The following is a 27,794-nucleotide window of genomic DNA, read 5'->3' as shown; positions in this document are numbered from 1 at the left end:
CTGTATCTTCTTTAGGCTAAAGCGGTGTTTGATAACTGAATGGGGAAATTTTATAAGCAAGAAACATCTAGAATACCCCGCAAATGAAGACTTCTTCCCACCAAGATATAGGATACCTAGGAAGAGGTAATTGGAGGTGACGCCCCGGCATTGATGTACTTTTTCGATTCTGATATTACACTTTCTGAAATACAAGTCTCACAAGATGCCACCAAACTCCATGTATGATGATCACCCATCCACCCTAAAACCTGTACGATCTCTCCCTCTTCTCCCCTCGCTTTTCTTCATCACGCTTTTGTCTCTTCCGACTCTCCTGAGCAATCATATCGCTGAGGTCTTCCTCAAATGCCCACGCACCTTTCTCTTCTTTCTTCTGCTGCTCAAATCTACGCTTCACTTCTTCCTTGCTGATACCATCCTCCGATGATAGAGAATCAGGGTCAAGTGCCACGTCCACATCTCCAGGCTTCTTGCGCTTTCTGTTTTCATCGTCTTGTCCTAGAACCGGTAAGTGTGCATTTTGAGCACCACGCACATCGTACGCTCGATCGCCGCCAAAGAAACCTTCTGCACGAATTTGTCGCTCTGGGATGACAGTGTATGCGGATCTAGGAGCTGAAGATTCTTCCGTCTCGGTGCCACGCTTCGTCTTTCTCAGGTCAAAGTCGCCGCCAACACTCATGTCGCCAGGATACTCCGAAGGAACAGTAGAAGCCAATCCACCCGGAGTCTCAAGACCACTTGGTGTTTGAAGACCTGCACCAATGTCCTCTTCGTCTCCCTCCTCTTCTTCGTCCTCACTTTCCTCTTCCTCTGATTCTTCTTCTGGCGCTTGTAGTTCTCCCCATAAGGTGCGCTCAATAGGCTCGCCTGCCTGGTTATTGACTTGCGGTTGTAGAACACCAAAGATATCACCACCATAAAGAGGCCTGTTGAACTCGTCGACAGGAGGCTTTCCGTATCCACCAGGGTGAAATCCCCAGGCACCGCCTGGTGGTGGAGGCGCATTGAGTCCAGGAATCTTCAGAGATGGGTAGGAAGGTGGAGGACCAAATCGTTGCTGATTGATTAACCATGGAGGCGGAGCTCCTGGTGGAATATTGAGAGCTTCTTTCAAATCCTCACTCAACTCGCCAGGACGTAAATGCCGAAGATTCGTCTCGTATTCTTTGCCTTCGTAGTAAACCTCGCCATAGCGCGTTAGCTCAGGCTTGGTCTGGAACCTGAAGAAGGCTTCATACAACTTCTGATAATCAATGTCCAGCTTTCCCATTTTCGGCTGAACTCTCTCACGCTGCTTTTGCTTCAGAGTGGCTGAATCTTGCTTCTCCAAGACCGCATCACGCATCTCAGCAATACCAGTTTCTTGGATGAACTTTGGCAGGGCGAACGAAGGTTTCTCAACACCACGTTTGGAAGACAGATATTCGCGCTTCAGTGACCAATGGCTTGGCACTGGAACAACATTTCGATATGACTTGATCTGAACAAGCAATTGGGGATCCGAAGCAGATGTATCGGTCCACTCCACGAGCTCTGGCTTCTGGACCAAGGCTTTCAACTCGGCCACGGAAAGCTTGTCGCGCTCCTTTCGTTTCTTCTTGGACAATTTTGGTTCCTTGTCTGCTTCCTCGTCCTCGTCCGGGATGTCGTCGTCATCATCGTAGAACACCTCTCCCTTATCTCCTGCATTTGCCTCCTTCGCAGCCTCATCTTCCTCTGTGCTTGCGCCAAATCGCTCCATAATGCTCTTGAACATTTCGTAATTCGGATCATCTTCGCTGATCTCGAGTGATGTGATATCCGATTCTAATGGATCCTCTTCCTCTTCGGCCTCGGCTGGCGCTGCTTCAGGGACGGGCTCTGGTTCCTTTTCTGGTTCGGGAGTAGGAGTGATCTGTACATTATCAGCAGATGTCCGTTGAGAGATTCTCCTTAAGACTCACCTGCGCTGCCTTCTTCTGTTCCTTCTTCTTCGCGCGCCTCATTTGGTTCTTTGTTGGTTTTGACGGCGCCATAGTGACGGCTGAAGGCATCACGCCCGACACTTATCCTCAAAAGGTGCAAAATGTTTCCAGGGATCGTGGATGGTAGTTGCGTCGAGGTCAAGACGCAGTGAACAAAAGTTGAAGCTTCGTTATCGAAGTCGCGCTAAAAGGATGCCGGCAAGTGCCGTCGATTTTTCCGCCATCCATGAATCTCGTATCGAATTGATTCAATGGATTGCGAACACTCTCACCACATCTCAACATCCTCGGAAAACGTGTGCAAAGAACATTCATATGCCCGACATGCAACGACAACGATGAGCGCGTGTGGAGGCAACACCCATCTGCAGCTATCTCACAATGCCTCACTCCACGAGAGCATCATCTCAGACTCGGGTCCAGAGCTTTAAATTCCCCAGTGACAACCGGACCGCTCTGCGAACGTCAATGGAGAAGTTCCCAGACCATATCGAGTCCCTAGATGGGACATCGCCCTATACAACCTCAAATCCGACGACCGCAAATGGTTATACAGCCAGTCCAGTGTCGGATGAGAGATGGCAGCCGAGAAGAGAGAACCATTTAAAGGGGGCTTCATGGGCAAATGGATCTTCGAGCACAGGAGGTAGACATGGCAGACAGAAAAGCTTAAGTGAAGCTATAAGGACAATAAGAACCAGAAGAGGCAGTGTCAGTGCGAATGTGCACGAGATTGGAGATGCATTGAAGGCGCCGGTGTCGCCCATGTTAATTGTTTGTAATTCCTCCAGACAATTAAATGTCATACTGATGTTTGCTGTAGACCCTTTGTATTGTATGGTACACTTCGAGTGCTCTCACAAACACTTCTTCAAAATCTATCCTGAATGCGTTCCCGAAACCAGCGACTCTCACCTTAATACAATTCGCATTCGTCGCCTTCTTCTGCGTCCTCTTCTCCTGGCTATCCACCGTATTCCCGATTCTTCCAAAGAAAATTCATGCTCTTCGACACGGCATTCGGTCTCCTTCACGGGATGTCATCAAAACCACACTTCCTTTGGCTATTTTTCAGATTGGAGGCCATTTACTCTCCGCAACGGCAACTACGAAGATTCCCGTTTCCCTTGTCCACACCATCAAGGGCCTCTCCCCGCTCTTCACCGTGGTAGCGTACCGCCTCATATTTAATATTCGCTACCCTGCTGCTACATACGTCTCTCTCATTCCTCTTACACTCGGTGTTATGCTCGCCTGCTCTGCCGAGTTCAAAGGAAACCTTGTAGGGATTTTCTGCGCCCTACTCGCAGCACTGATTTTTGTCACCCAAAACATATTTTCCAAGCGGTTGTTCAATGAAGCAGCTCTCGCCGAGGCATCTGGAATTCAGTCCCGGAAACTCGACAAATTGAATCTCCTCTGTTATTCTTCAGGACTCGCATTTCTTCTCACGACACCATATTGGTTCATGTCTGAGGGGTTTACGCTCCTTAAGGACTTCTTGCATGACGGCTCTCTTGACCTCTCAGCGGGGAAGCCTTCCATGCCAGCATTCGATCACGGCCGCTTGGCACTAGAATTTGTATTCAACGGTACATTCCACTTTGGTCAAAACATCATTGCGTTCGTCCTCTTATCCATGGTCTCACCCGTCACCTATTCCGTCGCCTCACTCATCAAGCGAGTCTTCGTGGTCGTAATCGCAATAATCTGGTTCCAAAATCCTACAACCAAGATCCAAGGTCTGGGCATAGGTTTGACGTTCTTCGGCCTCTATCTCTACGACCGTGCCAAGGAAGGCAACAAAGCAGACCGAAAAGCAAAGATGATGGACGTCAAGGAAGAATCCATCTTACCACTTTCCATCCTTCCAGTAAACGGAAACAGGATAACCCCACCAGCCTCCCGCTACGAATCTCCCGTTCGCGGCTACACAAACGGCTACGCCCTCCCCAACATGAACCGCGGAGACAACGACAAGAAAAGCGATGACCTAGGCCCGCCTTCGGGGAGAGGAGGCAGGGTCAGAGGATCGAGTAACGCTGCCTGGCTCCCGGCCGGGACTCGACAAGAAGAGACTTGGAGGCCGAGGGAGTTGGGCGCAGCGCTGAACTCTAATAATGGAGTTGGGCTGGGCTTGTCTGTAAATTGATGTGTTTTGTATGTTGGGATTGGTATCATAGATTGGCGACATATAGATAGATGGTCGCTTGGACGGGCGTTTGGGGATCTTGTGTGTACGCTTTTTTGTATGTATAGAATTCGAGATTTGTTGTCTTGGTTGATTGTCACTGCTCTCGAATGACGGTGGAAGGTGTGTTACGAGTTATCCTTCGTCGCATGTTTTAATTTTGCAGAAGCCGCGTTCCCATGATCAACTCCGATTGCCATCTTGGAGCTGGACAATCAGTTTTGCCCTCCGCAGATTTCAAGACTCGAATGTCCCTGCTTGCCTTGGACATTGAGATATTTCTTATCACTTAGCCAAGCCGCCTCATCTAGTCAAGTCAGCGATCCGAATAGTGCATACCACAAGCTCACTTAACATTCTCAACGCCAAATTCAAAGCACAAATATTCTTAACAATATCAATATTCTAAAATGCACAAATATATACAACAACAATGCAACCTAACCCAAGCAAGCATCAAAACCATCTCAAAAAATCCCCCCCATCATATATACACCAAGAAGCCATTTGGTCCCTGCCCAAATTTCTCTCTGTCCCCTCTAAAATCCCCTTTCCTCTATTCCGCTCCCTCCTTAAACTCAACCAATTTACTCTTAACACAAATAGCCTTCGCCAACGTCTCAATACTGCCACTCCCAAGCAGTTCCAACACCTGCAAATTCGCCTCAAACTCCCTCGTAATAAAATTCCTCACCTCGATCGCCACCAGCGAATCAAGCGCGTAACTCGACAGCGAGCGCGTGACGTCCATATCCTCTGCTTCCAGCACCAAGACCGAGGGCAGTTTGTTCAGCAGCGCTTTTTGGACGACGAGTTCGGCTTCCGGGAGAGAGGTTGAGGCTTTCAGGGCGGCTTTGAAGGAGATTTGGACCGGTTCGTCGGTTTCGGTGGCTGCGGCGAGGCGCAGGTGTTTGAATTTCGCGTCGTTGGTCCAGAATGTTGAGGTGGTTAGTCGCATGCCCGTGATCGTGTGGTTGTTGCAGCTCTTCGACAGACGACCATCGATGGCAGCTTCAAGCAGGGCTAACACCTCCGCCTCGCAAATCGTGTCACTCCCCAGGTTCTTGGACACCTCGGCAGCCGTCTCAATGTTTTCGGCGAGGTAACCGACGTCTGAAACAGCAGTTAGATCTAGAGAGGAGGCGGGGAGGCCAAGTTTGAGTCTATGTTGCACGAATGCGTTGAGGAAGGTATTGGCGGCTGAGTACGCGGCTTGGCCTCGATTGCCGACTGCACCTGCGGCTGATGAGATGGCTACGAAGAAATCGAGTTTGGTGGACAGTAAGGCGTTGTGGAAGTTCCATGCCCCGCGCACTTTAGCCTCGATAACGGTGGTATACTGCTCGTAGGTCATCTTCTCAAAAAGGACGTCCTAATTCGTGTTAGTAGGCTGTTAAAGGCTATATCGACGAGGGGCTGCTTACCTTCAGGACCATAGCACCGTGAACAACTCCCTTGATCTCTGGCATACCAAGCATGTCTTTATGAATGAGATTGTTCACGGACTCGGCGTTACAGACATCGCAACTCTTGACCAAAATATTGGCGCCAACAGCAGCTAGGTCATCGATCAAAGTCTTCACTTTGCTGGTCACGCTTCCAGTTCTGGAGACTAGAACAATGTTTCGAGCCCCCTGATCTACCATCCATCGGGCCATACTTCGTCCTAGCCCACCGGTGCCGCCAATCAGGATGTACGAGCAATCTGAACGTAGGAGTTTGTTCCCTTTGTTCCAAGGAGTTGCCTGGACCAATTAGCATGTGAACATTTTACTCTAGATATATTCAGAAGAGTACAAACCTTTACTTGATCGCTTGGCTGTGGTGAAACAATCAACTTGCTGTCCGTAGTACTATCTTTCAAGGCGTTGAAAGCAGCCTCGAGGTCAGATATCGAGTAGATGCTCAGTCCAGGGGTCTGTATTTTCCCCTTCTCCAAGAGTCCAGAGACGTCAGACAAGAGACGCTCCATGATCCTGGGTCTCTCTAGAGCCAAAGAAATCAAATCAACCGACATGAAGCTCCTGTTGCCCTGGAGGCTGGTATTTGCAAGTATAGCACTAGCATGGCCATCCGTTTTCTTGATCTGCACAAATCGACCGAAATTACTCAAACTTTCCCACAGATCTCTTGAAGTGTCGAAATCGGCTGAAGTGCAGTTCAGCACAATATCGAAACCACCTTTGGCGATCTTTCCAAAGGAAGAAATGTGGCTCGATGAGATATGGTCTTCTTGCATAGAGAATCTCTCCAGCAGCGATTTTCTGCTTTCAGTGCTGCCTACCATGGCGAATACTTCGGCGCCCATCATCTCAGCCAGACAAATTGCTGCTTGACCAGCTGCACTGGCAGCACCGTGAATCAAAACTCGCTCGCTCTGAAGCAAGCGACCAAGGTCTATTAAGCCATAGTATGCTGCAGAATATGCAACAGGTATAGCAGCCGCTGCTTCAAATGAGGTCTCATCCTTGATTTGAATAGCAAACGATGACTTTGTCCTAGTGTATGTTGAGTAGACGCCGATAGAAACCGATAAGCATGCGACATGATCTCCAATTGCGACATTGGTGACCTTGCTTCCAATTTTGGTGACAATGCCACTGCACTCGACACCGAAACCAGAATTAGGCAACACACCCATTACTAATTGAATATCGCGTGAGTTCATCCCAATTGCCTTGACCTCTAACTCGATGCCGTCTTCCGCCAATGTATCTTCAACGGACTGGTCAACGAAATGCAAAGTTTCCAATGCACCATGTGTTCCAATCGCCATTTGCAATGGTCGATCTTTCCGTATAAATGGCGTCGGCTCGAGGGTGAATGATCTAGCCTTATGCACAGCTTCATTCATTTCCACATCATTTATAACGCGTGGCGTAAACAACGCACCTTTCCTCTCAGCAAATTCTAGCTCGCAGTTCGCTTCCGCCTTTGGGCCAAATACGGCGGTAAAGACGTTGAGGATAGTTTGCACGGTACTTGATAGACATAGTACGGGTTCTGAATCTAGATCCAGCGTTGCAAATTTGAGTAGCGTTTCTGAACGAATACTTCGACTGAGTCCAGTGATCATATTTGCGTCAGGATTGCTGGAGGAAAGATAAGCTCTACGTACAACCCAGAGGACGCCCTCGACGCTGGTCAGCATCTTCTGTAAGGCGGTAAATTGGTCGGATGTAAGTGATGAGAGAAGATTTTGTTCTAGTTCTGAGATGAAGAGACAGAATTTTCCAGACGGCTGGAGATCTGTTGTGAGACGTTCAAGGGCGGGTCGAGTACCTGTCAAGTGCTCGATGTTTGCTGCCAGTTCCAACGCAAGGAGTTTCTGGAAGCTACCTTCTCCATGAACGATGATCAGTTCTCCTAGAGGGAAGTCGGAGACAACGCTTGGAGGTGAAGCGACCCCGTTGGGAACAATTTCCGAAGTACCGTTTGGTAATCCGTTCAGGTGCCGCGGATCACCATTTTCAGTGGCGTTCGTGTTTCCATTGGTAATGTTGTCCGAGAGCTGAGCAAATGGTTCCCACTCTAACTTGTAGCAGAGCTCCCTGGGAGTGTCATTCTCTGAACCGATATCTCTTTCCAGTATCGGAGAAACGGTCAGGTCGTTCACCGCAAGAAGTAGCTCGTCGGAGTTGGTGGCAGTGGCGAACATTGAGAATTGAATCGGCACGACAGCTGAGCGAGAGAACGACCCTTCACAAAATGCATCCAGTGAGTCCCCTGGTTTCTTCGTGAGCTCTGTAATATTCCTCGAGATTGTCATAGATTCGATAGATGAGGGAAGGTACACCGTGTCGCATTTTACGGATGCTCGCCCAGCACCGAGAACAGGCCAGTACATCTCGATCAGCTGCTCCAGCAGTGTGGGGTGGATAACGGAGTCTGTCTGAAATGCGTGTTCTTGTGCAGTACCGACATTCGTAATTGTGGCTGTTGAGCAGTTATCACTGGCTTGACAGTCACTGAGGCCTTGAAAACTGAGTCCATAAGAAACTCCAAGATTAGATAGTGAATGGTAGAGCTTGGCTTTCTCCACAGCAGCTTTTTCGGAAGTCGTGATCTCTGAGCGTCTCGATTCTTCTATAGTCGTAATACCACTAGTCTTGACTGCAACCAGACCTTTGCAGTGCTCTGCCCAGCCTTTGCTGGAGGTCCACGAGCAGATGCGGAATTCATCCCACGAATCAGATGAAACGAGAGTACTCTCTTGTTGAGGACGGAGCTGAATTGTCAGTTCGATGTCTTCGTCCATCAATATTAATGGATGGTGGACTGAAATGCTACGGAGTTGAAAGCTGTCATAGTGGTGCACGTTGCGTAGGGCGGCTCTTTGGGACGCAGCTTCCACAGCTATGGAGATAAAACCAGCCATAGGAAACAAATTCAAAGACTGAACTTGGTAATGTCGTAGCCAAGGAAGCAGATCGTCCATGTGCAGGATATTTCTCCAAGTTGGTTCTGCGTCAGTCGTGTAGTTCGCCAAGGTACCAAGAAGATCGTGCCGAGGAATTGTTCGATTTTTATGTTTCTTTGCAAGACGTCCCTCGTGCCAATATCGGGTGTTGTGGTTCCAAGGGTAGCGAGGCATATCAACTAGTACCTCTGGAGCTTGCTTAGAGAGGTTGATAGCACCCATGTTGAGGTTCGCTCCTTTGACAAAGAGAGTTGACGCCAGCTCGAGCGCTGCCTCAACTGCGTCTTTCTTTCTTGCAAGAGCAGACGAGTAAGTGATGTCCATCGCGCTACACGCCTTGAGGATCTGCTTGAACGGTCCAGCAAGTGCAGAATGGGGCCCGATCTCAATTACTATACCGACTCCAGCTTCGCCATTATCAGGCTTACACATCTTGGTCACAGCCTCGGAGAATCGTACTGACTGCGTCAGATTCTCCACCCAGTACGACGGTTCGAGCATAGTAGCATCCACAAGCTTTCCGTGCAAAGAAGAGTAGAAATTGATCTGTGTCAATTTAGGTGCGTCGAGTGCTTGGAGGTTTCTTTGGTAGTCTTGAGCAATGAGATCCATGTGATGGGAGTGGTAGGCCATGTCAACTTGGAGCTTGCGATTGAAGACTTGTTTTTCTTCTAGGATCTTTTGGAGATCATCGATAGCAGACTCTTCTCCCGAAATCTATAAATGATCAGTACCAATTCTAACCGAATACTAAGATACGAATGCATTAGGAGAGATGGGAATTCTATGGTGGGGCTTTCTCAAGGACAGAGGATAAGGCTAAAGGGGCGATGAAAATAAGAAAGAACCGCTTCTTACCGTCAGACTTGTTGGGCTGTTGAAACATGCAATTCGCGCTTTTGTCTTTAGCTGAGCAAGCAAGGGCTCGATTTCTTCTTTCGTAGCCCCTACAGCCATCATAGAGCCTTTCAAGTGGGGATGCTTCTTTTTCAACCCTTTCGTAGCCATTCCTCTGTGGTACGAAATGGCTAAACAAGATTCCAGAGGTAAAATGCCGGCCGCATACGCAGCACCAATTTCTCCACTCGAATGGCCAGCTACTGCAGTGGGCGAGATGCCCCATGACCGCAGAAGGTCTGTAAGAGCTAGCTGAATTGCAGTGCATGCGGGTTGACTGATATGGGCCTCATTGATAAGAGATACGTCTGCATCCTTGTTCAACTCATCTGGGCACGCATCGTCAGTACTGAAATTGAGCGTCGAGAATCTAGAGGCTAACATACCGAGAAGTGAAAATGGAGCTCCTATCGAGGCTAGATATTCATCGCATGCATCCATAGTGGAAGCATACACAGGGTATTGGAAGTATAGCTCTCGTCCCATGTTGAAATATTGGGCTCCTTGTCCAGTGAAGATGAATCCTATCCGTGAAGCTGCATCGGTTTCTCGTACAGGTGTAACTTTTCCACTGTTTAGGGCTTGAATCAAATCGAAAGATGAGGTTGTAGAGATTGCAATTCTACTCAGTGAGTTAGTACAGCTTGAATTTATATCAGAAACACTACTTGAGTGTGCCTCTCAGAGATTTGTCTCTAGGCTTCTACTCCAAGAATCCGAAGCTCCCAAGAGGAGAAATGAGGTTCTGGTATGAAAATGAGACATACCTCCATTGCATTAAAGACCGTCGTTGGCCAAGGGTATATGCGAGATTGGTCATTAGATCGTTCTGAAATATTTCAGGTCTTTGTTCGAGGTAAATTCCAAGGTTCTTCATCGACAGCTCCAAGGCACTCTTATTGTTCGCAGACAGAACAAACAATTTTCTTGGTTGGGCTCCAACATCCGGTTGTTCTTCGTTCTTCCTGTATATTGGCGCCCGTTCCATGACGAGGTGTGCGTTTGTTCCACCAAACCCAAAGTTATTGATACTGGCAAAGCGCTTGTCTCTAGGCCACGGGCGCTGGGTAATCGGGACTTTCAAATTCCATTTGGCGAACGGTATGGCTTCGTTGGGTTTCTTGAAGCCAAAATTTGGGAGGATGAAACTTCTTTCCAGCATCAATGCCGTTTTTATCACCGAAATTATTCCTACAAAGGGCGTAAGCAATTATAAAAATTCATGTCTAGAGACCTATCTTACCGGAAGCGGCTTCCAAATGGCCAATATTAGATTTCACTGATCCAATAAAGAGAGGGTTTCGACTTGTCCGACCTTCACCGAAAACTTTGTGCAGCGCGGCAGCTTCAATAGGGTCCCCAACCTTGGTGCCAGTACCATGTGCTTCTACGTAGCCAGTTGACGTGGGACTTATTCCAGCATTTTTGTAGACCGATTCCATGAGGGATTCTGCAAAGTTCAGCTTCAGATAACTTGACTGCCAAAGGCAGTGTTTCATTTACCCTGTGCGGCGCCATTTGGCATTGTAATCCCAGGGGTTTTGCCATCTTGCGAAATGCCACTTGCCACGATGACAGACCGGATATTATCGTTGTCTTTCAACGCCTGATCTAATGGTTTGAGAATCACAAATCCACAGCCTTCACCGCGGCCATAGCCTGTTCCCCGACTGTCAAATGAGAATGATCTTCCTTCACTCGAGAAGAGTCTTTGATTGTTAACCTCACGGAGATGCCAATGCCAAGCTTGCTCAACTCACCTAGACTTTGCCATAGATATCCAAAATTCTGGCAGCATATTTAGATGGCACCCTCCAACAATCGCAGACTTGGACTCTCCGGTTCTAAGGCTCTGGCATGCTTGATGTAAAGCGACTAAGCTAGAAGAACAAGCTGTATCTAAGGTGAAGCTTGGGCCCCGTAAGTCAAAGAAATGGGAGATTCTATTTGATTGCATTGCAAATGCGCAACCTTTGCAGCAGTATTAGTATGATCACAGAGCTGCGTCTACGAATGGCAACTTACCCGTAGCTTGGTACATGGGTATATTGTCAGTGTCGACGAACGACTGTGATTCATACTCGGAAAATGAGCCTCCAATGAAAACCCCAACATCCTTCCCAACAATCTCATGTTTTGGTATTCCTGCATTATCCAGAGCTTCAAACGTACACTCCAGTAAGATGCGCTGCTGGGGATCCATAGATGTGGCTTCTTGTGCTGTCAGATTAAAGAACGGGGCGTCAAACAAACCAACATCTTCCTTGAGGAAATTCCCTCCCACCGCATTGAAACAGCCTGTCTTCCCTTGAGTTGGATGGTAGAAGCTGGCAGCCTCAAACCTCTCTTTCGGTATCTCCGACCAGCCACTTCGCGCGCGTGAACAGAGCTCCCAGAACTCGTCTGGTGTGCTTACGCTGCCAGGTAGACGGCAGGACATGCCCACGATGGCTATAGGTATATTCCTCGGCGCTCCATTTCCCTCGATGTATCCTTCCGTGTAGCCATGCGTATATGCATCTGTGTAAAGCTTGGTCCGAGGACTCGGTGTTCCGTTCTCGACTCCGTCCGTGTTTTCTTGCAGCTTCTCTGCATTGCTCCCGTTCGTACTGTTCGTAGGATTCGTGCCCTCCTGGGGAGAGCTCGAGGGTGTGGAGGCCGTAGAAGTCGTCATGACCGACGAGATACTCGTGCCAAATCCAGCTCGCGACCGAGGGGACCGCATTGATGAGCAAACTTCTGCATCCGCTTGGAGATTGAGGCTATACGGTACTGCAACTGTCCAGGAACGTGTCTTGAAGAAGAATGCTCCAAATCACAACACTCACTCATGTTAAGCTTAAAGCTTACCTTAGCGCTTCAGACTGAAAGATAAGAAAGCCATCCGCACTGGCAGACCGTGCCCTACCTATCAATCTGTTCGGATGATGGTGAGGGACCCCCGCTGCCATTGCAGTTTCGGGGAAGGGATGTCCACTCCATGCCGGACACTGCCAAGAGTGGAATGAAGCTCTGCCATGTGAATACTGCTGCTTGAGCTCTTGCACGAAGTCCAACCTTGGACCTGGACCTTGCCCCACGATAGGATGTGAAACGGGCGGTGCAGTCAATGTCGAGAGAGCTGGAGAGTCGTGAGGTGAGAGTGAGGTTGGGTTGAGATGGTCCAAACGTCTCCCGGACCCTGTCGAAGATCTCTTGGCGAAACGGGCCTACGTTTTTCCGGACTCAGCCTAGCGTGGCTCGGACTCGCGACTTACCCCTTCTTTGCGAGACTTCAAACAAACGGTGCAACATCACTTCTCCTGGCACAACGACTCGTCCAGTGGTCGATCAATTGCACAGATCTTCAAGGAGTCCATGAGCCAAAGATGTGCGCTGATCGTCTCAGGGGCTTGACCTGTGCAGCTTGGCTTCTCGACTTTCTCGAACCCGGTTCCAGTCTCCAGTGAGGAGCGCCATCGAAGAAGGCTCATAGGTGGGCCGTACCGTCGGGCGTAAAACACAAAAGAGATTGGAGATTGTTGCTATTCTGGTTTCAGTCCTGGATGCCGTAATCGATCCGATGTTTCGACACTTTCTCCCCATGGTTTGAGGCATGAGAGCACTGTGACAAGGCCAGGATTGCCAGAGACGAATGAGATGTGCAGATTGCATTCTTGTAAATAATGTGGCTAACCTCCAGATCTTTTCAGTTCTCTCAAACTACCCAGTGTTGACTATTGCTTGTTCTTCTCGATCTTTTGCGCTGTCCTTTTCATCATTCATTCTTTTCAGCAGTCTCTCGCAGTGCGAAGCAGCAAAATCAAGATACCCAATAATTGTTTAATCGTCATCATGAGATTTTTATGTTTATGCGGAGCGTATGGAAGCGCAGATGTACGTGCCTCTCCGTCTGCTTGCCTTGGGCTAAGCTAACAATTAAACAGAAATTCGAGGTGCAGTTGGGTATATACGAAGCTCCTTTCATACCATTTCTTATACTGACCAACATCAAGCTCCATTGGTTAAGGAACTGAAGTCGGACGACACAGCAGAGTTGCACTTCGTTCATGGTCCCGTCGAAGCGTTTCCTCCAGAAGGATTTGAGACATTTTTCGGAGTTGGCCCATACTACAGGTTCATAAAACCAGCAGAGGCAGAAAAAGGTGGCAGTGACCTCCTGGATCGAATTCGAAATTTCCCCAAAGGCGCAACAGCAGAAGATCAAATGCGAGAGTTGCTTTGCGGTGGGGGAGGTAGTGGGGCATCCTCACCAGTCTCCATGCCCGACCTAGATGACATTTATCATAACGACAGCGCACAAGAGGCCCTAGACTACCTCTACCGAATAATAGAAGAAGTTGGACCCTTCGATGGGATCATCGGGTACTCAGAAGGTGCAACAGTTGCAGCAACATTGATCTTGCATGAGCAAATGAGGTTCGAGACTGAAGGAAGGGAACCAACTTTCAAGTGTGCTTTATTCTTTGCGGGCTGGCCTCCATTGGATGCCAATTTGAGTCGAATTGTTTTGGCAGACGAATCTGACCTAACGATTACGATTCCGTCTTGTCATGTCAGTAAGTTTTGGCTGTTGATATATTTGCCTTGGGAGGAAGTACTGACCTGTTCCACAGTTGGGTCTTTAGATCCTTATTTGGCAGGATCTATTGCACTTTACAATATATGTGAAATGGATAGTATGTCGCACCCTTGATCATAAGACAATTTGGAAGTCGAGGAGCTGGAAACTCTTTTGATAGAGAACTCACCCCAGCTCCTTGATATCTTTGTAGACACGTACTAACTGTGTATAGATGCATACCTATTCGATCATGGGAAAGGACATACCTTACCACGAGACAGGCACACAGTGAAAGAACTTGGAGATATAATACGGAACATGGTATCGAGCATTTGAGGGAGTGTTGATATGTAGCGGGATTCTGCATTCAGCGTTCTGAACTATAGATTATATATATACATGGTGCGTGTGCATCTCGTAATTAGACTTCATTCAATTCTGTAGCTTTCCGAATGTTCCTTCTCAGTGGCTCAAAGACAGTACTTCTATCTCTCCAAAGCATTCTACGGGCATCAAACCTACGAACACGATCACGAGCTTCTTGTTTTCAGTATTCTCTACCTATCAAGTCCCCTGAGAGTCAAGGCAATCCTAGTCATTTTCGAAACTCTGGAGAAGCCCGTTGACAATCACTCGGACTCGCATTCGAATTCGCTCGCACTTTCTCGCAAACGGTAGCTCGTCCTATGTTTCGAAGCGCGCTAAATCCGCATTGATCTTCCCGTGGCGCAGTCGATCACAGATTATGAAACAGATAACGATTTACTATCCAAATGAAACGAAACGCAATTCTGGCCTTTCCCTGGTCTAAGACCCGGTCGACAATACTCGCATCGTTGCCCACGGATAGCGCCGTTTCCGTGCAGCAAAACAAATCAGCACAATGAGTCGCCACAGTCCGGGATCTTGCTGTGGATGAAGAATGCCCCGGATTGAGAGATTACTCAGGATGGCAATCCTTGTGAGAACGAGAACGTATTCTCAAAAGTGTAAGAAACCCCTGTTGTGTTAAACAACAACGAATTCTAAAATTTGGACGATTTAGAGGAAACGGAGGAACACAAGCGAAAGCACACATCAACAGTCTCAGAGTCAATTTCTATCCAAGTACTTGAATCTTTGAACTACACATGGGATGAAGCAATGAGTCCCACCGATATCACCATCGACAATGAAAAGTACCACTCATCACCGTCAAGGGAGGTAGGCTTACCTCAATCACCAATATCACCAACTACACGCAGCGAGGTTTCAAATGAGGAAGAAAATGCTCGACTACTAGATGATGACGGACTTGGGGAAGACCAAAATACGACGGCGACTTCCCCACCTACCGCAAAGAACTCCTTCATCACCGCAGAACAGAGAATAGCTTTATCGCAATTTTCGGTGAGGAAGACCGTTCAAGTATTGATATTAGTATTGACTCAGCGGACAGAGAATATTCTCCTACTCCACCAGAAATGATAGACTACTTCTCGTCGCTGCTGCTGCAGCTTCTATCTGCACTGGCGTCACACTTCCACTCATGAATGTTGTGTTTGGTAATTATCACGTGGTCTATCCCTTGACTGAAGACTGACTTCTTCAGGTGAGCTTGTTGGCGTCTTCAGTGCACTTTATGATCCCAAGTCTGAACAGACGGGAGAGATGTTCATGCAGATCATCAACAGATATGTGTAAAGCTCCCACTCTTTCTGGACTTATCAGCCAGATGCTGACGGAGTTTTAGACTGTACATGGTCTACTTGTTCATCGCTAGACTTTTCCTTGGCTACATTGCTACTGTACGTTCTTTCATCTCCATGAGAATCTCAACTAATCTACGATAGCTGGGCTTTAGGATGGCAAGCATCCGCATCTCAGCCGCCATCCGTCTCTCGTATCTCCAAGCACTTGTCAAACAGCCAATCTCAGTCCTTGACACGCTTCCTCCAGGACAGACAGCGGCAATCATTACCATCACTGCAAACATCCTACAACTTGGCATCTCAGAAAAATTATCCATGTTCCTTCAGTCTGGATCACTTGTGATCACTGCTCTAGCTGTAGCATTTTACTACAATTGGCTCCTCACTATCTTCACGAGTACCGGGCTTCTTTTCATCGTCGTATTTTATTGCTTCACGATTCCACACCTGGTCAAAGGCCTGAAAGAAGTGGAAGAGGCAGATAAGATGAGTGCGTCTTTTTCGAGTGAGGTGTTTGAAATGATCAGGATGGTGGCCGCCTGTGGAGCGGAATCGAAAATGGCAAAGAGGTATTCGGACTTCGTAGATGAATCCCGGAGGAGAGGGCTCTTACTTTCACCGGTCGTGGCGATTCAACAGGCACCTGGTAAACAATGTTGTCCATCATATCTTAGAATTGATCAGCTGACTTGCATGCAGCTTTCTTTGCTATTCATGCGTACGTCTTTGACACTGTCCCAACTAATTGCCCTCTAACAAAAATCAACTAGTACTTTTGCTTTATCCTTTTGGTACGCTATCAGGCTCTACCTAGATTCAGCAATAACGAATGTAACAACAATAATCATGTGAGTCCTACAACCTCCTTCCCTCGACGCGTTCATATTCTAACCTGAATCAGAATACTCACCTCCATCATGACAATCGTCACCTTCATCGGAGGTATATCCGGTCCCCTAACAGCAGCAGCCCATGCAGCCGGAGCAGCTGGCATTCTCTTCACCATCATCGATGCCCCGCAACCTCAAACAAGAGGTATCCAAGGCTCAGATGTCTCGTCTGAAGATATCGTTCTCGAGAACATCAACTTCTCCTATCCCATGAGACCTCATGTGCCAGTGCTCGACGATCTCAACCTTCGATTTCCAGCTGGGAAGATAACGGCTATTGTTGGAGCGTCGGGCTCAGGGAAAAGTACAATTGTGGGATTGCTTGAAAGGTGGTATGAACTTGACGGGCATATGTCGCCTGAAGCTATTGTAAGTTGTAGCATCCCATAGCCATGCAATGATGGTTACTAACAAACTTCCTAGACGATGTTCCATAACCTAGGCTTACTTTCCGTGGGTGGTCAAAACATCCGTGAGATAGATCTCACGTGGTGGAGGTCTCAGATTGGACTTGTTCAACAGGAGCCATTCCTCTTCAACACCACAATAGCTGAGAACGTGGAGTATGGATTGATTGGAACTGAGTGGGAATATACAAACAAACATCAAAAGAGGAAGTTAGTTGAGCAAGCATGCAAGGAAGCTTTTGCCGACGAGTTTATTTCTCGACTACCCGAGGTTTGTTTAGCCAGACACCGCTCGGTCTCACTATGGGTCAAAAAACTGATGTTGAAGTAGGGCTACAACACCGTAGTTGGTGATGCAGGAATCAAATTGAGTGGTGGTCAACGTCAAAGACTAGCCATCGCCCGAAGTATTGTAAAACAGCCACAAATCCTGATACTGGATGAAGCAACCAGCGCAGTGGATATCCACAGCGAGCGAATCATCCAATTGGCTCTAGACAGGATATCCAAGAATCGGACTACGATCACAATTGCTCATAAGCTCTCGACTATCATGAAAGCTGATAACATAGTTGTTTTACAGAAAGGAAAGGTCGTGCAACAAGGTACTCATGATCAGCTGATGGCTGATAGAGATGGCCATTATTTTGGTCTTGCAAATGCTCAGCAGTTGTCTTTGAGCGAAGACTTTATGGGAGTCTTGGATCCAGAAAAGAAGGATACCACAGTAATGGCGTCCGAATCTCTGGGCGAGGACTTCGAAATAGCTCCGTGCTCTGAATCAAAAGAACCAAAACCTTTCCTTGGAAATTTTGCACTCTTCGTCTGGGAGCAGAATTACCAATGGAGATGGTATGCAGTGATGCTGTTTGGTGCTCTGGGTGCCGGAGGTAGGTTTCTCTTAGCGATGTGCATAAGACAATTTGCTGACCCAATTCAGTTTCATTCCCCGCACATGCCTTCCTCTTCGCGAAACTTATATCCCTGTTTAACCTCTGGGGAGAACTTCTCAGACTTCAGACGAGTTTCTGGTGTCTAATGCTGTTTTTATTAGCGATTGGAGTTGCCGTCAGCTATTTCGTTCTGGGATGGTCATCCAACGTCGTCTCCTTCGTAAGCGAGCCCCTTTCCCTTCCCTTCTTGAGCAAGACTAAGTTTCTCCTCTCCAGCAAATAGCTGCAACGTATCGTAAGGAATACTTTCAAAACGTTCTCACCAAACCAGTTTCCTACCACGACCACGAGGATAACTCAGTTGGCGCCCTAACCTCCCGCATGGCCAGCGATCCCATCCAACTCCAACAACTCCTCGGCATCAACATGGCCATCGTCCTCATTTCACTCTTCAACATAGCTGGTTCCATCGCCCTTGCGCTATACTTTGGCTGGGAACTCGCAATCCTCTCAATCTGCACTTCGATGCCCATAATCCTATTCTCAGGGTATCTACGTCTGCGCTACGAAGTGATGTTCGAGAGGTTGAACTATGCGGTTTTCGCTGATAGTAGCAAGTTCGCTACGGAAGCGATTGGCGCGTTCAGGACGGTCTCGAGTCTTACCCTAGAGAGTGAGATTTGCAGGAGGTATGAGACGTTGTTGAGGAATCATACGAATGTGGCGTTTAAGAAAGCGAGGTGGTCGACGCTTGTTTTTGCGTTGAGTGATAGTAGTGCGTTGCTTTGCATGGCGTTTATTCTATGGTAAGTTTCCAGAGGAGAGAGTACTGAGATCCAGAAGAGCTGACTTTGTGTAGGTATGGTGGCCAACTCCTTGCGAGTCATGAATATACGCCTTTCAGCTACAGTGAGATTTCCTCCCTTACGACAAGATGAACATCTTCTAACCAGATGATAGTGGTCGTCTACCTTGCGATTGTGCAAGGCAGTAGCAGTGCGGGACAGTCACTGAGCTTCGGTCCGAGTTTGTCTACCCACATCTGTTACCCCTCTCAACATCCACTGACAGATATCTCATCGCATAGATGTAGCATCCGCTTTCGCAGCTGCCAATCGAATCAGAAGCATGCGACCGTCTTCACATATTGATGATGCCATGCCTACAGAAGATTTTTCTCTAGAAGACGAGAAGACTCGATCCGTTAAAGTTGAGCTCAGAAATGTCTCCTTCAGATACCCAACAAGAGATGTTCCTGTTTTGACTGATCTGAGTATGATGGTAATTTTACCCTCCTTAAATCACTTCACAAGAAATACTGACTCAGATATAAAGATCGAAGCAGGTCAATTCGCAGCAATCGTAGGCCCATCCGGTACATCCCCCTTTCCCATTCCCACTCCTCGCACTAACCTTCTTCCCAGGCTGCGGGAAAACAAGCATAATTTCCCTCCTAGAACGTTTCTACGCCCCACAATCCGGTCAAATTCACATCAACAACCGCAACATCTCCCAGCTCCACATCTCTACTTACCGCTCCGCTATCTCCCTCGTAGCACAAGAAGCATCTCTGTTCTCCGGCTCCATACGCGAAAACATCTTACTCGGCATCCCATCCTCAGAACCATCGTCCTGTCTTTCCTGTGTAAATAAAGAGGAGAGGGGCCTTCAGATGAAATTACAGCGAGCTTGTATCGATGCTGGGATTCATGAGTTTATTACCTCGTTGCCGGAAGGATATGATACAGCGGTTGGTCCGAAAGGAATCGCTTTATCTGGGGTAAGTGGACTTAACTTTCAACCTCGAACTCACTAAAGCTAATCACCAACAGGGACAAAAACAACGCCTCTCCATAGCCCGTGCGCTCATCCGCTCTCCCTCCCTCTTACTCCTCGACGAAGCAACATCGAACCTCGACTCTGAAACGGAGCGGGACATAATGTCCGTCTTTGAGGGCAGCTTAAAAGGTATAACGAGGATCGTGGTCGCACATAGATTAGCGACAGTTCAGAATGCAGACGTGATCTTTGTTATGGGCGAAGGGAGAGTGGTTGAGAGGGGCAATCATCAGGAGTTGTTGAGGATGAAAGGCATTTATTGGCAGATGTGTCAGGGTCAGGCTTTTGATAGGTGATATGTGTTAAATGTCTTTGAGATACTCTCATTTTACTAGGACAATAATTTTTTTGGGGCATTCTTGTTTCTATGTCACGTTAGCTTAGTACCGACATTCTCATTGTGTTTTCATCTGATAGGATCAAATTATGTACCTTTTACAATTGTCATCATAGCGGTCCTCGTTGTTAACCACATTCTCGTTGCCACCTTTTCTCTTGCTGTCAGAAAGTCTAACTCATCCCACCACTTGCAAATTTCAACAAACTCCACCTCTCACCTCCCTCTCAACAAGAAAACATCAGTCCCCAACCTTCCAACGTCTCCTGTGACACCAAATCCCAAAGCCCCTCCCCTAATGTCCTTGGCTATGGGAAAGCGTGTCTGTTGTTTTTCGCTCATCTTCTGGGTTTGCATTTATAGATCAGCGGAAAATAAAAACGGGTTGATGTGAGGAGTGAATGACAGGCAGATGGAAGAATTCTGTAACTTTCGGCTTTCCGTCGGTGTTTCCGCCCTCAAAAGAGACAATTCACTGTCCGCTGCAGACTGCGGAAGGTAGAGGAGGTTAGCAGTCAATAGCATCCGCCCTCACGACGGACAATTCACTTTCCACGGCGGACGACGGAACACCGCGGAATCGAGAATTAACACTTGCTGTAGTATCTCTTTTCAGACTGAGATATGAGTATAAGTAAGTCCAAAGTGTGATTTGGAACGCAACAAGTTTCTACCACAAGAGACGCAAGCTCTTTCAATGTGTGAGGGTCCGGGCGGGCGGGTTAGATTCCGTTAGAAGGAGTTGTGAGCATGAGGATGGGACGAAGTTTTGTAGGTAAATACAGGTAGCATTGAAGGAGGAGACGAAACGTTCAACGTATGCTTGACAATATTTGCAAGGTTGACAGCAGCATCACAGGGAATGCGATGAATAACAGGAGACGCATAGTCTGTCTCCAATGCCTGACTTTAAAGCTGGTCACGTACTAGTCAGAGCTTATATTTTGTTTGCGTTGAAAGTGTGGTTCGCAATTTTAGTGTCTATGTGATTTATTCAGGTAGATTGTCTGCCAATCAAGAATGAATGGCTAATAGCAAGAATAAGATTCAATCTCTGGTACGGCTTACCGGTAATTTGAATGCTCGTCTTGTGATTTATTTTTAAGCATACGGGGTATTTTTTCATACATTTCGTGGAAAAAAGAAATTGTATTCGAATTAGAACGTTATTTAACGTTTAGTGTAAGCTTTCAATATTTCTGCTTAAGGAGCGTCTGAACAGTAAGATAATCAAGATCACTGGGGTTCTTTTACTTGGGCACGTGACACTCGCCCCTTTTTCTCGAGTTGGTGCATTCCAAGGTTCTATCTAGCTTCGAGACATAGTGCTATTCACTTGTGTGACATTGCGATCATGTTTCTTACTCTTTGATGCAGTCACAAAGTCGTATTGACGCATGCATATGCAACAAGGTAGAGACTCGTGGTCTCGATACCACGTACCCCTATTTCAGCCCTGCAATTGAAATTTGAGCATTCCTGATTCTCTCTTCTCAACAGACCAGGCGCCTTAAGGGGCAACCTCAAGGTTCTGGGAACAAGCATTGTTTTCCCCCGCGTAGGCGATATGACGATGCGGTATGCATCTTACCTTGCACCGTTCCTGGTGAAATGGCTTATTGCGCCTTGGAAGCGAGAATCCTGTCATCGCTTCTCCAAACCTCCCCTACTCGGACCAACGGAATGGATAGATTGTTTCAGTCGGTGAACGAATGAAGAAGTTGTAATGGAGTATTTCAAGTTCCTGATCCCGAAAGTTTGGTTCAGCCTCGTGGTTGAGACGATTGACAGGCCTCAATGTCGCAAGTGGAGCCCCTGCATGTTGGCTTCGGGTAGATAGGGACGGGAGAAAGTTTGACTCTGTCAACAATCCAAAACAGAACTCAATAAGCCAAAGATCTTTGATATATATTCCAAGTCTGTTATACATTTGTTTGACCATTGTTGTGGTACAGAAATTCGATTACCCATAATCAATTATATGTTCATTGCCACTTCAGCAGAATAACGCACAAATGGCAACCAACGATGCCATATCCCCCACCGAAGCACGGCAGCTTGTCGAAAGTATCGCTCTCGGTTATGGGTGGATCAGCCAGACAGTCCGGGATGCGACTCATCCAGACGCTCTCAAAGCGATTTATATACTCCAAGAAAACCTCGGAATTTCGGTCAGGACGTATGCTCGCTGTTCCAAATGCATTGGAAACTACTGATAATATTGTAGACTAGCCAAAAATCTCTACAAAAGCAAGGCTCGATTCGTTTTTGAATTGATCCAAAATGCCGAAGATAACGCTTACAAGAGAGCTATGTCAACGGGCGTAGTGCCTTACATCAACTTCACCGTCCATCCCAACAAAATCGTTATTGACTCAAATGAGGATGGATTTACCACTGCAAACGTGCAAGCAATATGCAAAATTGGGCAGAGCACCAAGAAAAGAGAGGGCGCTCAGCAATTCATTGGTGAAAAGGGCATTGGATTCAAGTCCGTCTTCATGGTGGCATCGAAAGTTCATATCCAATCAGGTCCCTTTTCATTTTCCTTCGAAGATTCACTAGGAGAACTTGATGCACCACCCGATATTGACGTCGCAGATGCATCTTCTGAGCAGCTGGCTGCTCGTAGGATGGGTTTGGTGACTCCAGTTTGGGAGCCTGCGGAGGAAGCCTTACCAGACCCCCTAACCCGCATAACACTGTCTCTCCGGAAGAAATTGAACTATCCCGAACTACTCGCGCAATTCGATGCTCTCCCTGATACCTTTCTCCTCTTTTTGAATCAGCTTGGTGCCATCACGATTACAAGAATCGACGGAAAGACTACGGAATCTACCACATTCTCAAGAAAACTAGACGAATCCTCCAGACAAGCGACTTTAAGCAAGGCCCAGCGTATAGGTTCCAAGGTCCTACAACCTTCTTTGAAGCACTACCATATTACGCGGAGGACGCTGACAAATCTGTCACCCGACGAACGACGAGACCACAACTCTGCTGAAGTAGTGCTTGCATTTCCCCTCAAGGACGAGGAACCTATCATTGCTGACCAGGAGACTTATGCGTACCTGCCTATGGGGAATTTCGGATTCTCTGTAAGTAGATCTTAACATAGTATATGTACGTGGCTAATACATACAGTTCCTTATTCAATCCGACTTCATTACGGAGGGTAGTAGGGAGGGTGTGATGGAGGATAAGCGCCGAAACAATGATATACTTGATGGCATAGCTGAAACGTTCCTGGACGCCGTGCTCCAATTCTGCAAGCATCCTACACTTCAGTACAAGTGGCCGCGATACATTCCACAGACAATACCAAGCCCTTTCTGGAGACGCATCAAAGAAAAAATCCACCTACTTCTCAAGGAGCGCGCAGTCTTGCGCGGACGGAGCCAGGGCCCTCTTCGGCTTATCCGTCAGTTGAAGTTAATCGCGAAAGATTTCAAAGATGAATTCGGTGATCCCCTTGTTGCTGACTTGGACGAGGAAATGTATCTGTCAGCCAAATACCAAGAGGAAGACCTAGCGGCTCTCGATAAACTAGGTCTAGAAACCCTTGACTTCGGTGATATATTAGCGCGCTTCAAATGCGATTTGGGCAGAGGAATTGACGGGTCTAAGTTCAAATCCAACAGGACAACTGATGATTGGCATAACAGGACCGCGAAACTTTTACTGCGGCCTTTTGTGGAGAAATGGAAATCTTGGATACCTGACAAGATCCGCGAACTACCATGTATTCCACTGGAAAGTGGAGAGTGGACCGCAATCACCAACGGCGCGGTATACTTTCCTCGCACGGAGGGTATATTGATCCCAACTTATCTTGGATTAAGGATTCTTGACGAAAAATCTTTCAAGGACCCGATAAGAGAAAAGCTTTTTGTCACCCTAGGGGTTGCCTTTGCCAAGATCCAAGATATCAGAGCACTCGTGCTGAAACGCTATGACAAGGCAGCGTCTTCCATCACCTTCGAGACATCTTTGAATGATCTTCAATTTCTGTATTCGGCTCATGCTCCAGGATCAACTGTTCAGCTCCGCAGATCGACTTCTCTATTTGTATTTAATCATCTGGGCCGTCGAATTCAAGATGGGGAAGATTTGTATTTCCAAAGTGACGAGGAATATAGTTTCGGAAAGTTGATGGGGTCAGTCTTGGAGAAAGAGCCATATAACAATGGCCTTGCTGGCTCATTCATTCATCCGAATTATCTCAAGCGAATCGAGCTTCCTCCTGCGAAAAGAACTGGATCCCACCCAACATTGAAGACCTGGTTACAACGCTCCATTGGTGTATTGGGCCACCCGCGGCTTGCAGACTCCGAAGATTCCACGCAACTATCACCGATCTTCCATCATATTATCAAAGAGTGTCCGGAGAAGATGTTGGGGACACTGAAGGCACATTGGGCATCCTACGCAGCCGTGATGAATGATGATTTGGCATCAGAAATATCTGAGGCTGTGGTACCCAACACGAACATTGGCTCCGAACCGTTGAGAGAGACATTCCTCCACTCCGAGACACTGAGAATCAACTGTGGCAAGTTTGTCGACGTACAGAAATTTCCTTTCTTGAGACTGGATAATGGAACAGATATTGAGGGATGGAAATTCCTCCATGCGTTTCACGTTGGAATTGAGGATAACCTTGACTTCTGGTTGCAGGTTCTGTATTACTGCAAATCTTCGAAAGCGGAATTTCGATATGAGATATATGAAGTCATTCAAAAAAAGATCTGGTCGTCCGATTCCCCGGAGGAGGATGAACAGAAGGTTTAGTATGAATTGTCTTTCCCTTGTCCATCGAACCGGCATCCCCCGCATCTATGTTTCAGCCAATAAGCTTACTAGTCACTACTGCAGTAATTTCGTCTACCACGAGGAGCTCATACTGGCACCTTCTCGCTTAGAACGCTTACCCTCTTGGACTCATCAAATATCTTGCGTTTGGGACGCACCAGACTACCTGATTACGAGCATTCCTCTACTCCCTTACTTGTCACGCTTCAACACCACTGCTCTTACCGCTTTCTTCCAAGAAACTCTCAATATTCCGGATCCTTCTTGGGAACGTCTGACTGATGAGCTCGATGAGCGTCGGATGGAAGATCTGCACGACATGCAGATTGACCAAGATATCTATCTTCGCCTTCAGAGAATGTCAGCCGATATTGATTCGGAAGAGTTGGAATCTCTCCGGTAAGAAATGAAGGCCTCATGACCAACAGCAAAGGCTCAATTGACTTTGTTACCTATAGGGCCGATTTCGAGAAACGTGCGCTCATCTACGACATGCAGGGCCAACGTTGGACTTCTCCATCAGCATGCTTGTGGTCAAAAGACGCTCAGGTGCCGGGGAAGAGCACAATCAGCGGCCAGTATCCAAATTTGAAGGACTTGTTTGTGGGTGTGCTTAAGGTCAAAATCCCGGATTTGCGTTTACTCGTCCAAGAGCTGAAACGAGTCGCACGGTCTTCGCCATCAATTGATGATATCAAGAGTCTGATTTGGCAAATCAATGCATTTGCTCCGACTATCGAGGATTTGGCTCCATTACGCGAGTCTAAGATCTTTCCTGTAAAACCCTCAATACGGCCAGTCGAACTACGGACGACACTTGAAAAATTCTCGATCATTGACCGTCAGCCCTGGGCTGATGCATTTGAAGGAAAACTGGATGTTCTCGATTTCAATCTCAAGGAAGTCCGGAGTTTAGAACCTTTCTTATCATCTATGCAGGTCGGGGGATACTTGTCTGAGGTTGTGATTGAAAAGTCCTCTTTCGAGGGCTCTCTCCCAGAGCCAAACCCTAGGAGAACAAGGGATTTGCAACGACGTGCTTATGCACTCTCTCGGTAAGCGTGAATCCTTCGTCCTTGAAAAGATATTCGGCTCATACTATCAGTTGTGCAACACACTTTGACAGCCCTAGAGCCAAGAACGACAATCAAGATCTCTATCAATTACTTCTCAAATCAAAAGTGTACGAAACGGATGGCATTACTGGGAGCCTTGAGCACACACTTCTTGGTGTAACCATTAAAGTCCGCGAAACGAAGCTTCACATCGAAGAAAGCCCGGAAGGTTTGCAGATATACATTCCGAAAAATTCGAGGGACCAAGAGATTTGTTATCTGCGGCTGCTTCCCACCAAGTTATTCAACGAGACCATGATGGTAGAAGTTGACACCAACTCCACAGCGGCGCTCAATTCAGGAGCTGTATCAATAATTTCGGCAATATTCGCGTCTAGCGATGATGTTGTTGATTTGGTTCTTGAGGAAGCTGGTATCGTCCCAGTCTCATATCCCGATCAGTACGAGGAAGAGTCTCAACAATCGCTGGACTACGTAGGCGCAGATCAAGAGCAGAATGCAGAAAACGATATCGAAACTCTTTCATCAGAAACGCAGTCAGGAACTACATCTGATGGCCTTGATACCCCCTCCGCTCAGAGTACCCCGCCTTCGAACGCTGCGACTTCTACCTACCGGGCAAGCTATCAGCCAAATGTCCCATCACAGCCGACTCAGCCCAACAATTCCCCGACAGCTATTTCTCAGCGCAATCTTTCGGATAGGGCACGGCGCCAATTTACACCCGAAAGCAGCGATGTGGAATATCGAAGATTGCTGGACAACATCATCCGTGCAGCGAGAAATAAAAGAGGAGCATTTCCATCGCGGGGAGCCTTCAATCTTGACGAACTCCTGAATGCTTTACCGGTGGAGGCCGCGGAAGAAGTGAACACATACGATCTACCTTTCGGAGTCAGGAATGAAAACCAACTTGCTCATGACATGAAGATTGGAGCTGCGGGTGAACTCTACGTATGTATAAAAACCATGGAATTAGGCAAATATCTGACATGTGTAGGCTTTTGAAATTCTTTCCCGTCTGGAGACTACTCTTCCTAAATTCGATCGCGGTAATTGGAAGAGCACAATCCGCAAGTTTGTGAAGGTCCATGAAAAGTACCAGAGCATGGAGGAATGGATAGGGTCCGAAACGGCGGATATTACGTACGAAGACAAAAAAGGAGAATTCACGCAGCTTCTGATCGCGAACGGCTACTTGGATGGAAGTAATTGGGCTGCCGCAAAGCCAAAGTACTTCCTCGAAGTGAAGACGACAACAAAAGAATGTGCCACCAAGCTCTTTTTGAGTAAGAGTCAATATCGAAGAGTAAGTTTAAGGTTGTAACTCAGGTTGGTTTGACACTGACAAAACTTAGATGCAACGAATGAAACTAGGTGCTCGCGCATCAGATGAAGTATATATAATCTTTCGTGTCTTCAATCTGGATAAAGAGAATATTGATATGCGTCTTTACGTGGACCCGGCTGGAATGGAAGACAGAGAATTGAAATTCACACCGGAGTCTTACTCCGTGGTGCCTCTGGCATCTAGTTGACGTTGATGGATACGTGATAAAACAGTACTCACTAGACCAATGCATACATCGTTTATGTTTGAAGATGTTCTTTTTCTTCTCCTTTCTAGCTTGTATATATTGGGGAGATTGGAGTCCAAGTTTGGGGCTATTTGATGGCAAGTCACACAGCTAATCCTTCTCTTCCTCAACCATATTAACCTTTCGAGCCATCTCTATGGACTCACTGCTCAGCATGGCTCACCCACAGCTCAGGCTAAAGCAGCAACGGCTCAGGTCTAAAGACGGAA

General features: G+C 47.3%; 7 protein-coding genes across 7 annotated transcripts; 5 read left to right on the top strand and 2 right to left on the bottom strand.

Moving 5' to 3' along the window:
- Window positions 1-140: 140 nt before the first annotated feature.
- On the bottom strand, window positions 141-2,119 carry LY89DRAFT_690588 (DUF382-domain-containing protein). The gene is made up of 2 exons (XM_018216125.1): window positions 1,950-2,119; window positions 141-1,900 (listed from the first exon to the last, which is right to left on the bottom strand). The coding sequence occupies exons 1-2, from the start codon at window positions 2,019-2,021 to the stop codon at window positions 245-247; spliced, it is 1,728 nt and encodes a 575-aa protein (XP_018063400.1). The 5' UTR covers window positions 2,022-2,119; the 3' UTR covers window positions 141-244.
- A 111-nt stretch (window positions 2,120-2,230) lies between these two features.
- LY89DRAFT_658117 (TPT-domain-containing protein) lies at window positions 2,231-4,309 on the top strand. Its single transcript, XM_018212460.1, has 2 exons — window positions 2,231-2,744; window positions 2,794-4,309. Exons 1-2 carry the CDS (start codon window positions 2,352-2,354, stop codon window positions 4,120-4,122), a joined length of 1,722 nt encoding a protein of 573 aa, XP_018063399.1. The 5' UTR covers window positions 2,231-2,351; the 3' UTR covers window positions 4,123-4,309.
- A 264-nt stretch (window positions 4,310-4,573) lies between these two features.
- LY89DRAFT_788456 (BcPKS8, polyketide synthase) lies at window positions 4,574-12,614 on the bottom strand. The gene is made up of 10 exons (XM_018223170.1): window positions 11,504-12,614; window positions 11,239-11,449; window positions 10,982-11,187; window positions 10,722-10,928; window positions 10,246-10,669; window positions 9,865-10,100; window positions 9,440-9,807; window positions 5,963-9,298; window positions 5,586-5,906; window positions 4,574-5,533 (listed from the first exon to the last, which is right to left on the bottom strand). The coding sequence occupies exons 1-10, from the start codon at window positions 12,201-12,203 to the stop codon at window positions 4,718-4,720; spliced, it is 6,825 nt and encodes a 2,274-aa protein (XP_018063398.1). The 5' UTR covers window positions 12,204-12,614; the 3' UTR covers window positions 4,574-4,717.
- A 405-nt stretch (window positions 12,615-13,019) lies between these two features.
- On the top strand, window positions 13,020-13,354 carry LY89DRAFT_318436 (uncharacterized protein). Its single transcript, XM_018206692.1, has one exon. The coding sequence runs from the start codon at window positions 13,113-13,115 to the stop codon at window positions 13,302-13,304; it is 192 nt and encodes a 63-aa protein (XP_018063397.1). The 5' UTR covers window positions 13,020-13,112; the 3' UTR covers window positions 13,305-13,354.
- On the top strand, window positions 13,121-14,791 carry LY89DRAFT_318429 (uncharacterized protein). The gene is made up of 6 exons (XM_018206691.1): window positions 13,121-13,354; window positions 13,405-13,423; window positions 13,474-14,037; window positions 14,095-14,157; window positions 14,275-14,444; window positions 14,519-14,791. Exons 1-5 carry the CDS (start codon window positions 13,313-13,315, stop codon window positions 14,376-14,378), a joined length of 792 nt encoding a protein of 263 aa, XP_018063396.1. The 5' UTR covers window positions 13,121-13,312; the 3' UTR covers window positions 14,379-14,444; window positions 14,519-14,791.
- Window positions 14,792-15,781: 990 nt separating this feature from the next.
- Window positions 15,782-20,058, top strand: LY89DRAFT_701547 (ABC transporter-like protein; the record flags this gene model as incomplete). Its single annotated transcript, XM_018217208.1, has 15 exons — window positions 15,782-15,829; window positions 15,875-16,379; window positions 16,433-16,451; window positions 16,504-16,581; window positions 16,635-16,992; window positions 17,047-17,301; window positions 17,362-17,920; window positions 17,971-18,143; window positions 18,200-18,729; window positions 18,783-18,832; window positions 18,884-18,949; window positions 19,011-19,204; window positions 19,259-19,298; window positions 19,348-19,703; window positions 19,756-20,058. 15 exons carry the CDS (start codon window positions 15,782-15,784, stop codon window positions 20,056-20,058), a joined length of 3,534 nt encoding a protein of 1,177 aa, XP_018063395.1.
- Window positions 20,059-22,114: 2,056 nt separating this feature from the next.
- On the top strand, window positions 22,115-27,650 carry LY89DRAFT_724581 (uncharacterized protein; the record flags this gene model as incomplete). Its single annotated transcript, XM_018218910.1, has 8 exons — window positions 22,115-22,278; window positions 22,327-23,197; window positions 23,244-24,889; window positions 24,975-25,310; window positions 25,370-25,966; window positions 26,017-26,941; window positions 26,988-27,296; window positions 27,346-27,650. The coding sequence occupies 8 exons, from the start codon at window positions 22,115-22,117 to the stop codon at window positions 27,523-27,525; spliced, it is 5,028 nt and encodes a 1,675-aa protein (XP_018063394.1). The 3' UTR covers window positions 27,526-27,650.
- Window positions 27,651-27,794: the final 144 nt, after the last annotated feature.

The sequence above is a fragment of the Mollisia scopiformis genome (genome assembly GCF_001500285.1).
Source record: "Mollisia scopiformis unplaced genomic scaffold LY89scaffold_30, whole genome shotgun sequence".
NCBI classification, from domain to species: Eukaryota; Fungi; Ascomycota; class Leotiomycetes; order Helotiales; family Mollisiaceae; genus Mollisia; species Mollisia scopiformis.
This window is presented reverse-complemented; position numbering and strand designations above follow the sequence as displayed.

Excerpts from the sequence above, each read along its gene's own strand:
- LY89DRAFT_690588 (XM_018216125.1), bottom strand. The coding sequence starts at position 2,021 with ATGGCGCCGTCAAAACCAACAAAGAACCAAATGAGGCGCGCGAAGAAG. Across the intron at positions 1,901-1,949 it reads AACAGAAGAAGGCAGCGCAG|ATCACTCCTACTCCCGAACC; the intron begins GTGAGTCTTAAG and ends GATAATGTACAG.
- LY89DRAFT_658117 (XM_018212460.1), top strand. The coding sequence starts at position 2,352 with ATGCCTCACTCCACGAGAGCATCATCTCAGACTCGGGTCCAGAGCTTT. Across the intron at positions 2,745-2,793 it reads CGGTGTCGCCCATGTTAATT|ACCCTTTGTATTGTATGGTA; the intron begins GTTTGTAATTCC and ends TGTTTGCTGTAG.
- LY89DRAFT_788456 (XM_018223170.1), bottom strand. The coding sequence starts at position 12,203 with ATGCGGTCCCCTCGGTCGCGAGCTGGATTTGGCACGAGTATCTCGTCG. Across the intron at positions 10,929-10,981 it reads GCCAAATGGCGCCGCACAGG|AATCCCTCATGGAATCGGTC; the intron begins GTAAATGAAACA and ends TGAACTTTGCAG. Across the intron at positions 9,808-9,864 it reads AGCTCCATTTTCACTTCTCG|ATGAGTTGAACAAGGATGCA; the intron begins GTATGTTAGCCT and ends ATGCGTGCCCAG.
- LY89DRAFT_318436 (XM_018206692.1), top strand. The coding sequence starts at position 13,113 with ATGAGATGTGCAGATTGCATTCTTGTAAATAATGTGGCTAACCTCCAG.
- LY89DRAFT_318429 (XM_018206691.1), top strand. The coding sequence starts at position 13,313 with ATGAGATTTTTATGTTTATGCGGAGCGTATGGAAGCGCAGAT. Across the intron at positions 14,038-14,094 it reads GATTCCGTCTTGTCATGTCA|TTGGGTCTTTAGATCCTTAT; the intron begins GTAAGTTTTGGC and ends CCTGTTCCACAG. Across the intron at positions 14,158-14,274 it reads CAATATATGTGAAATGGATA|ATGCATACCTATTCGATCAT; the intron begins GTATGTCGCACC and ends AACTGTGTATAG.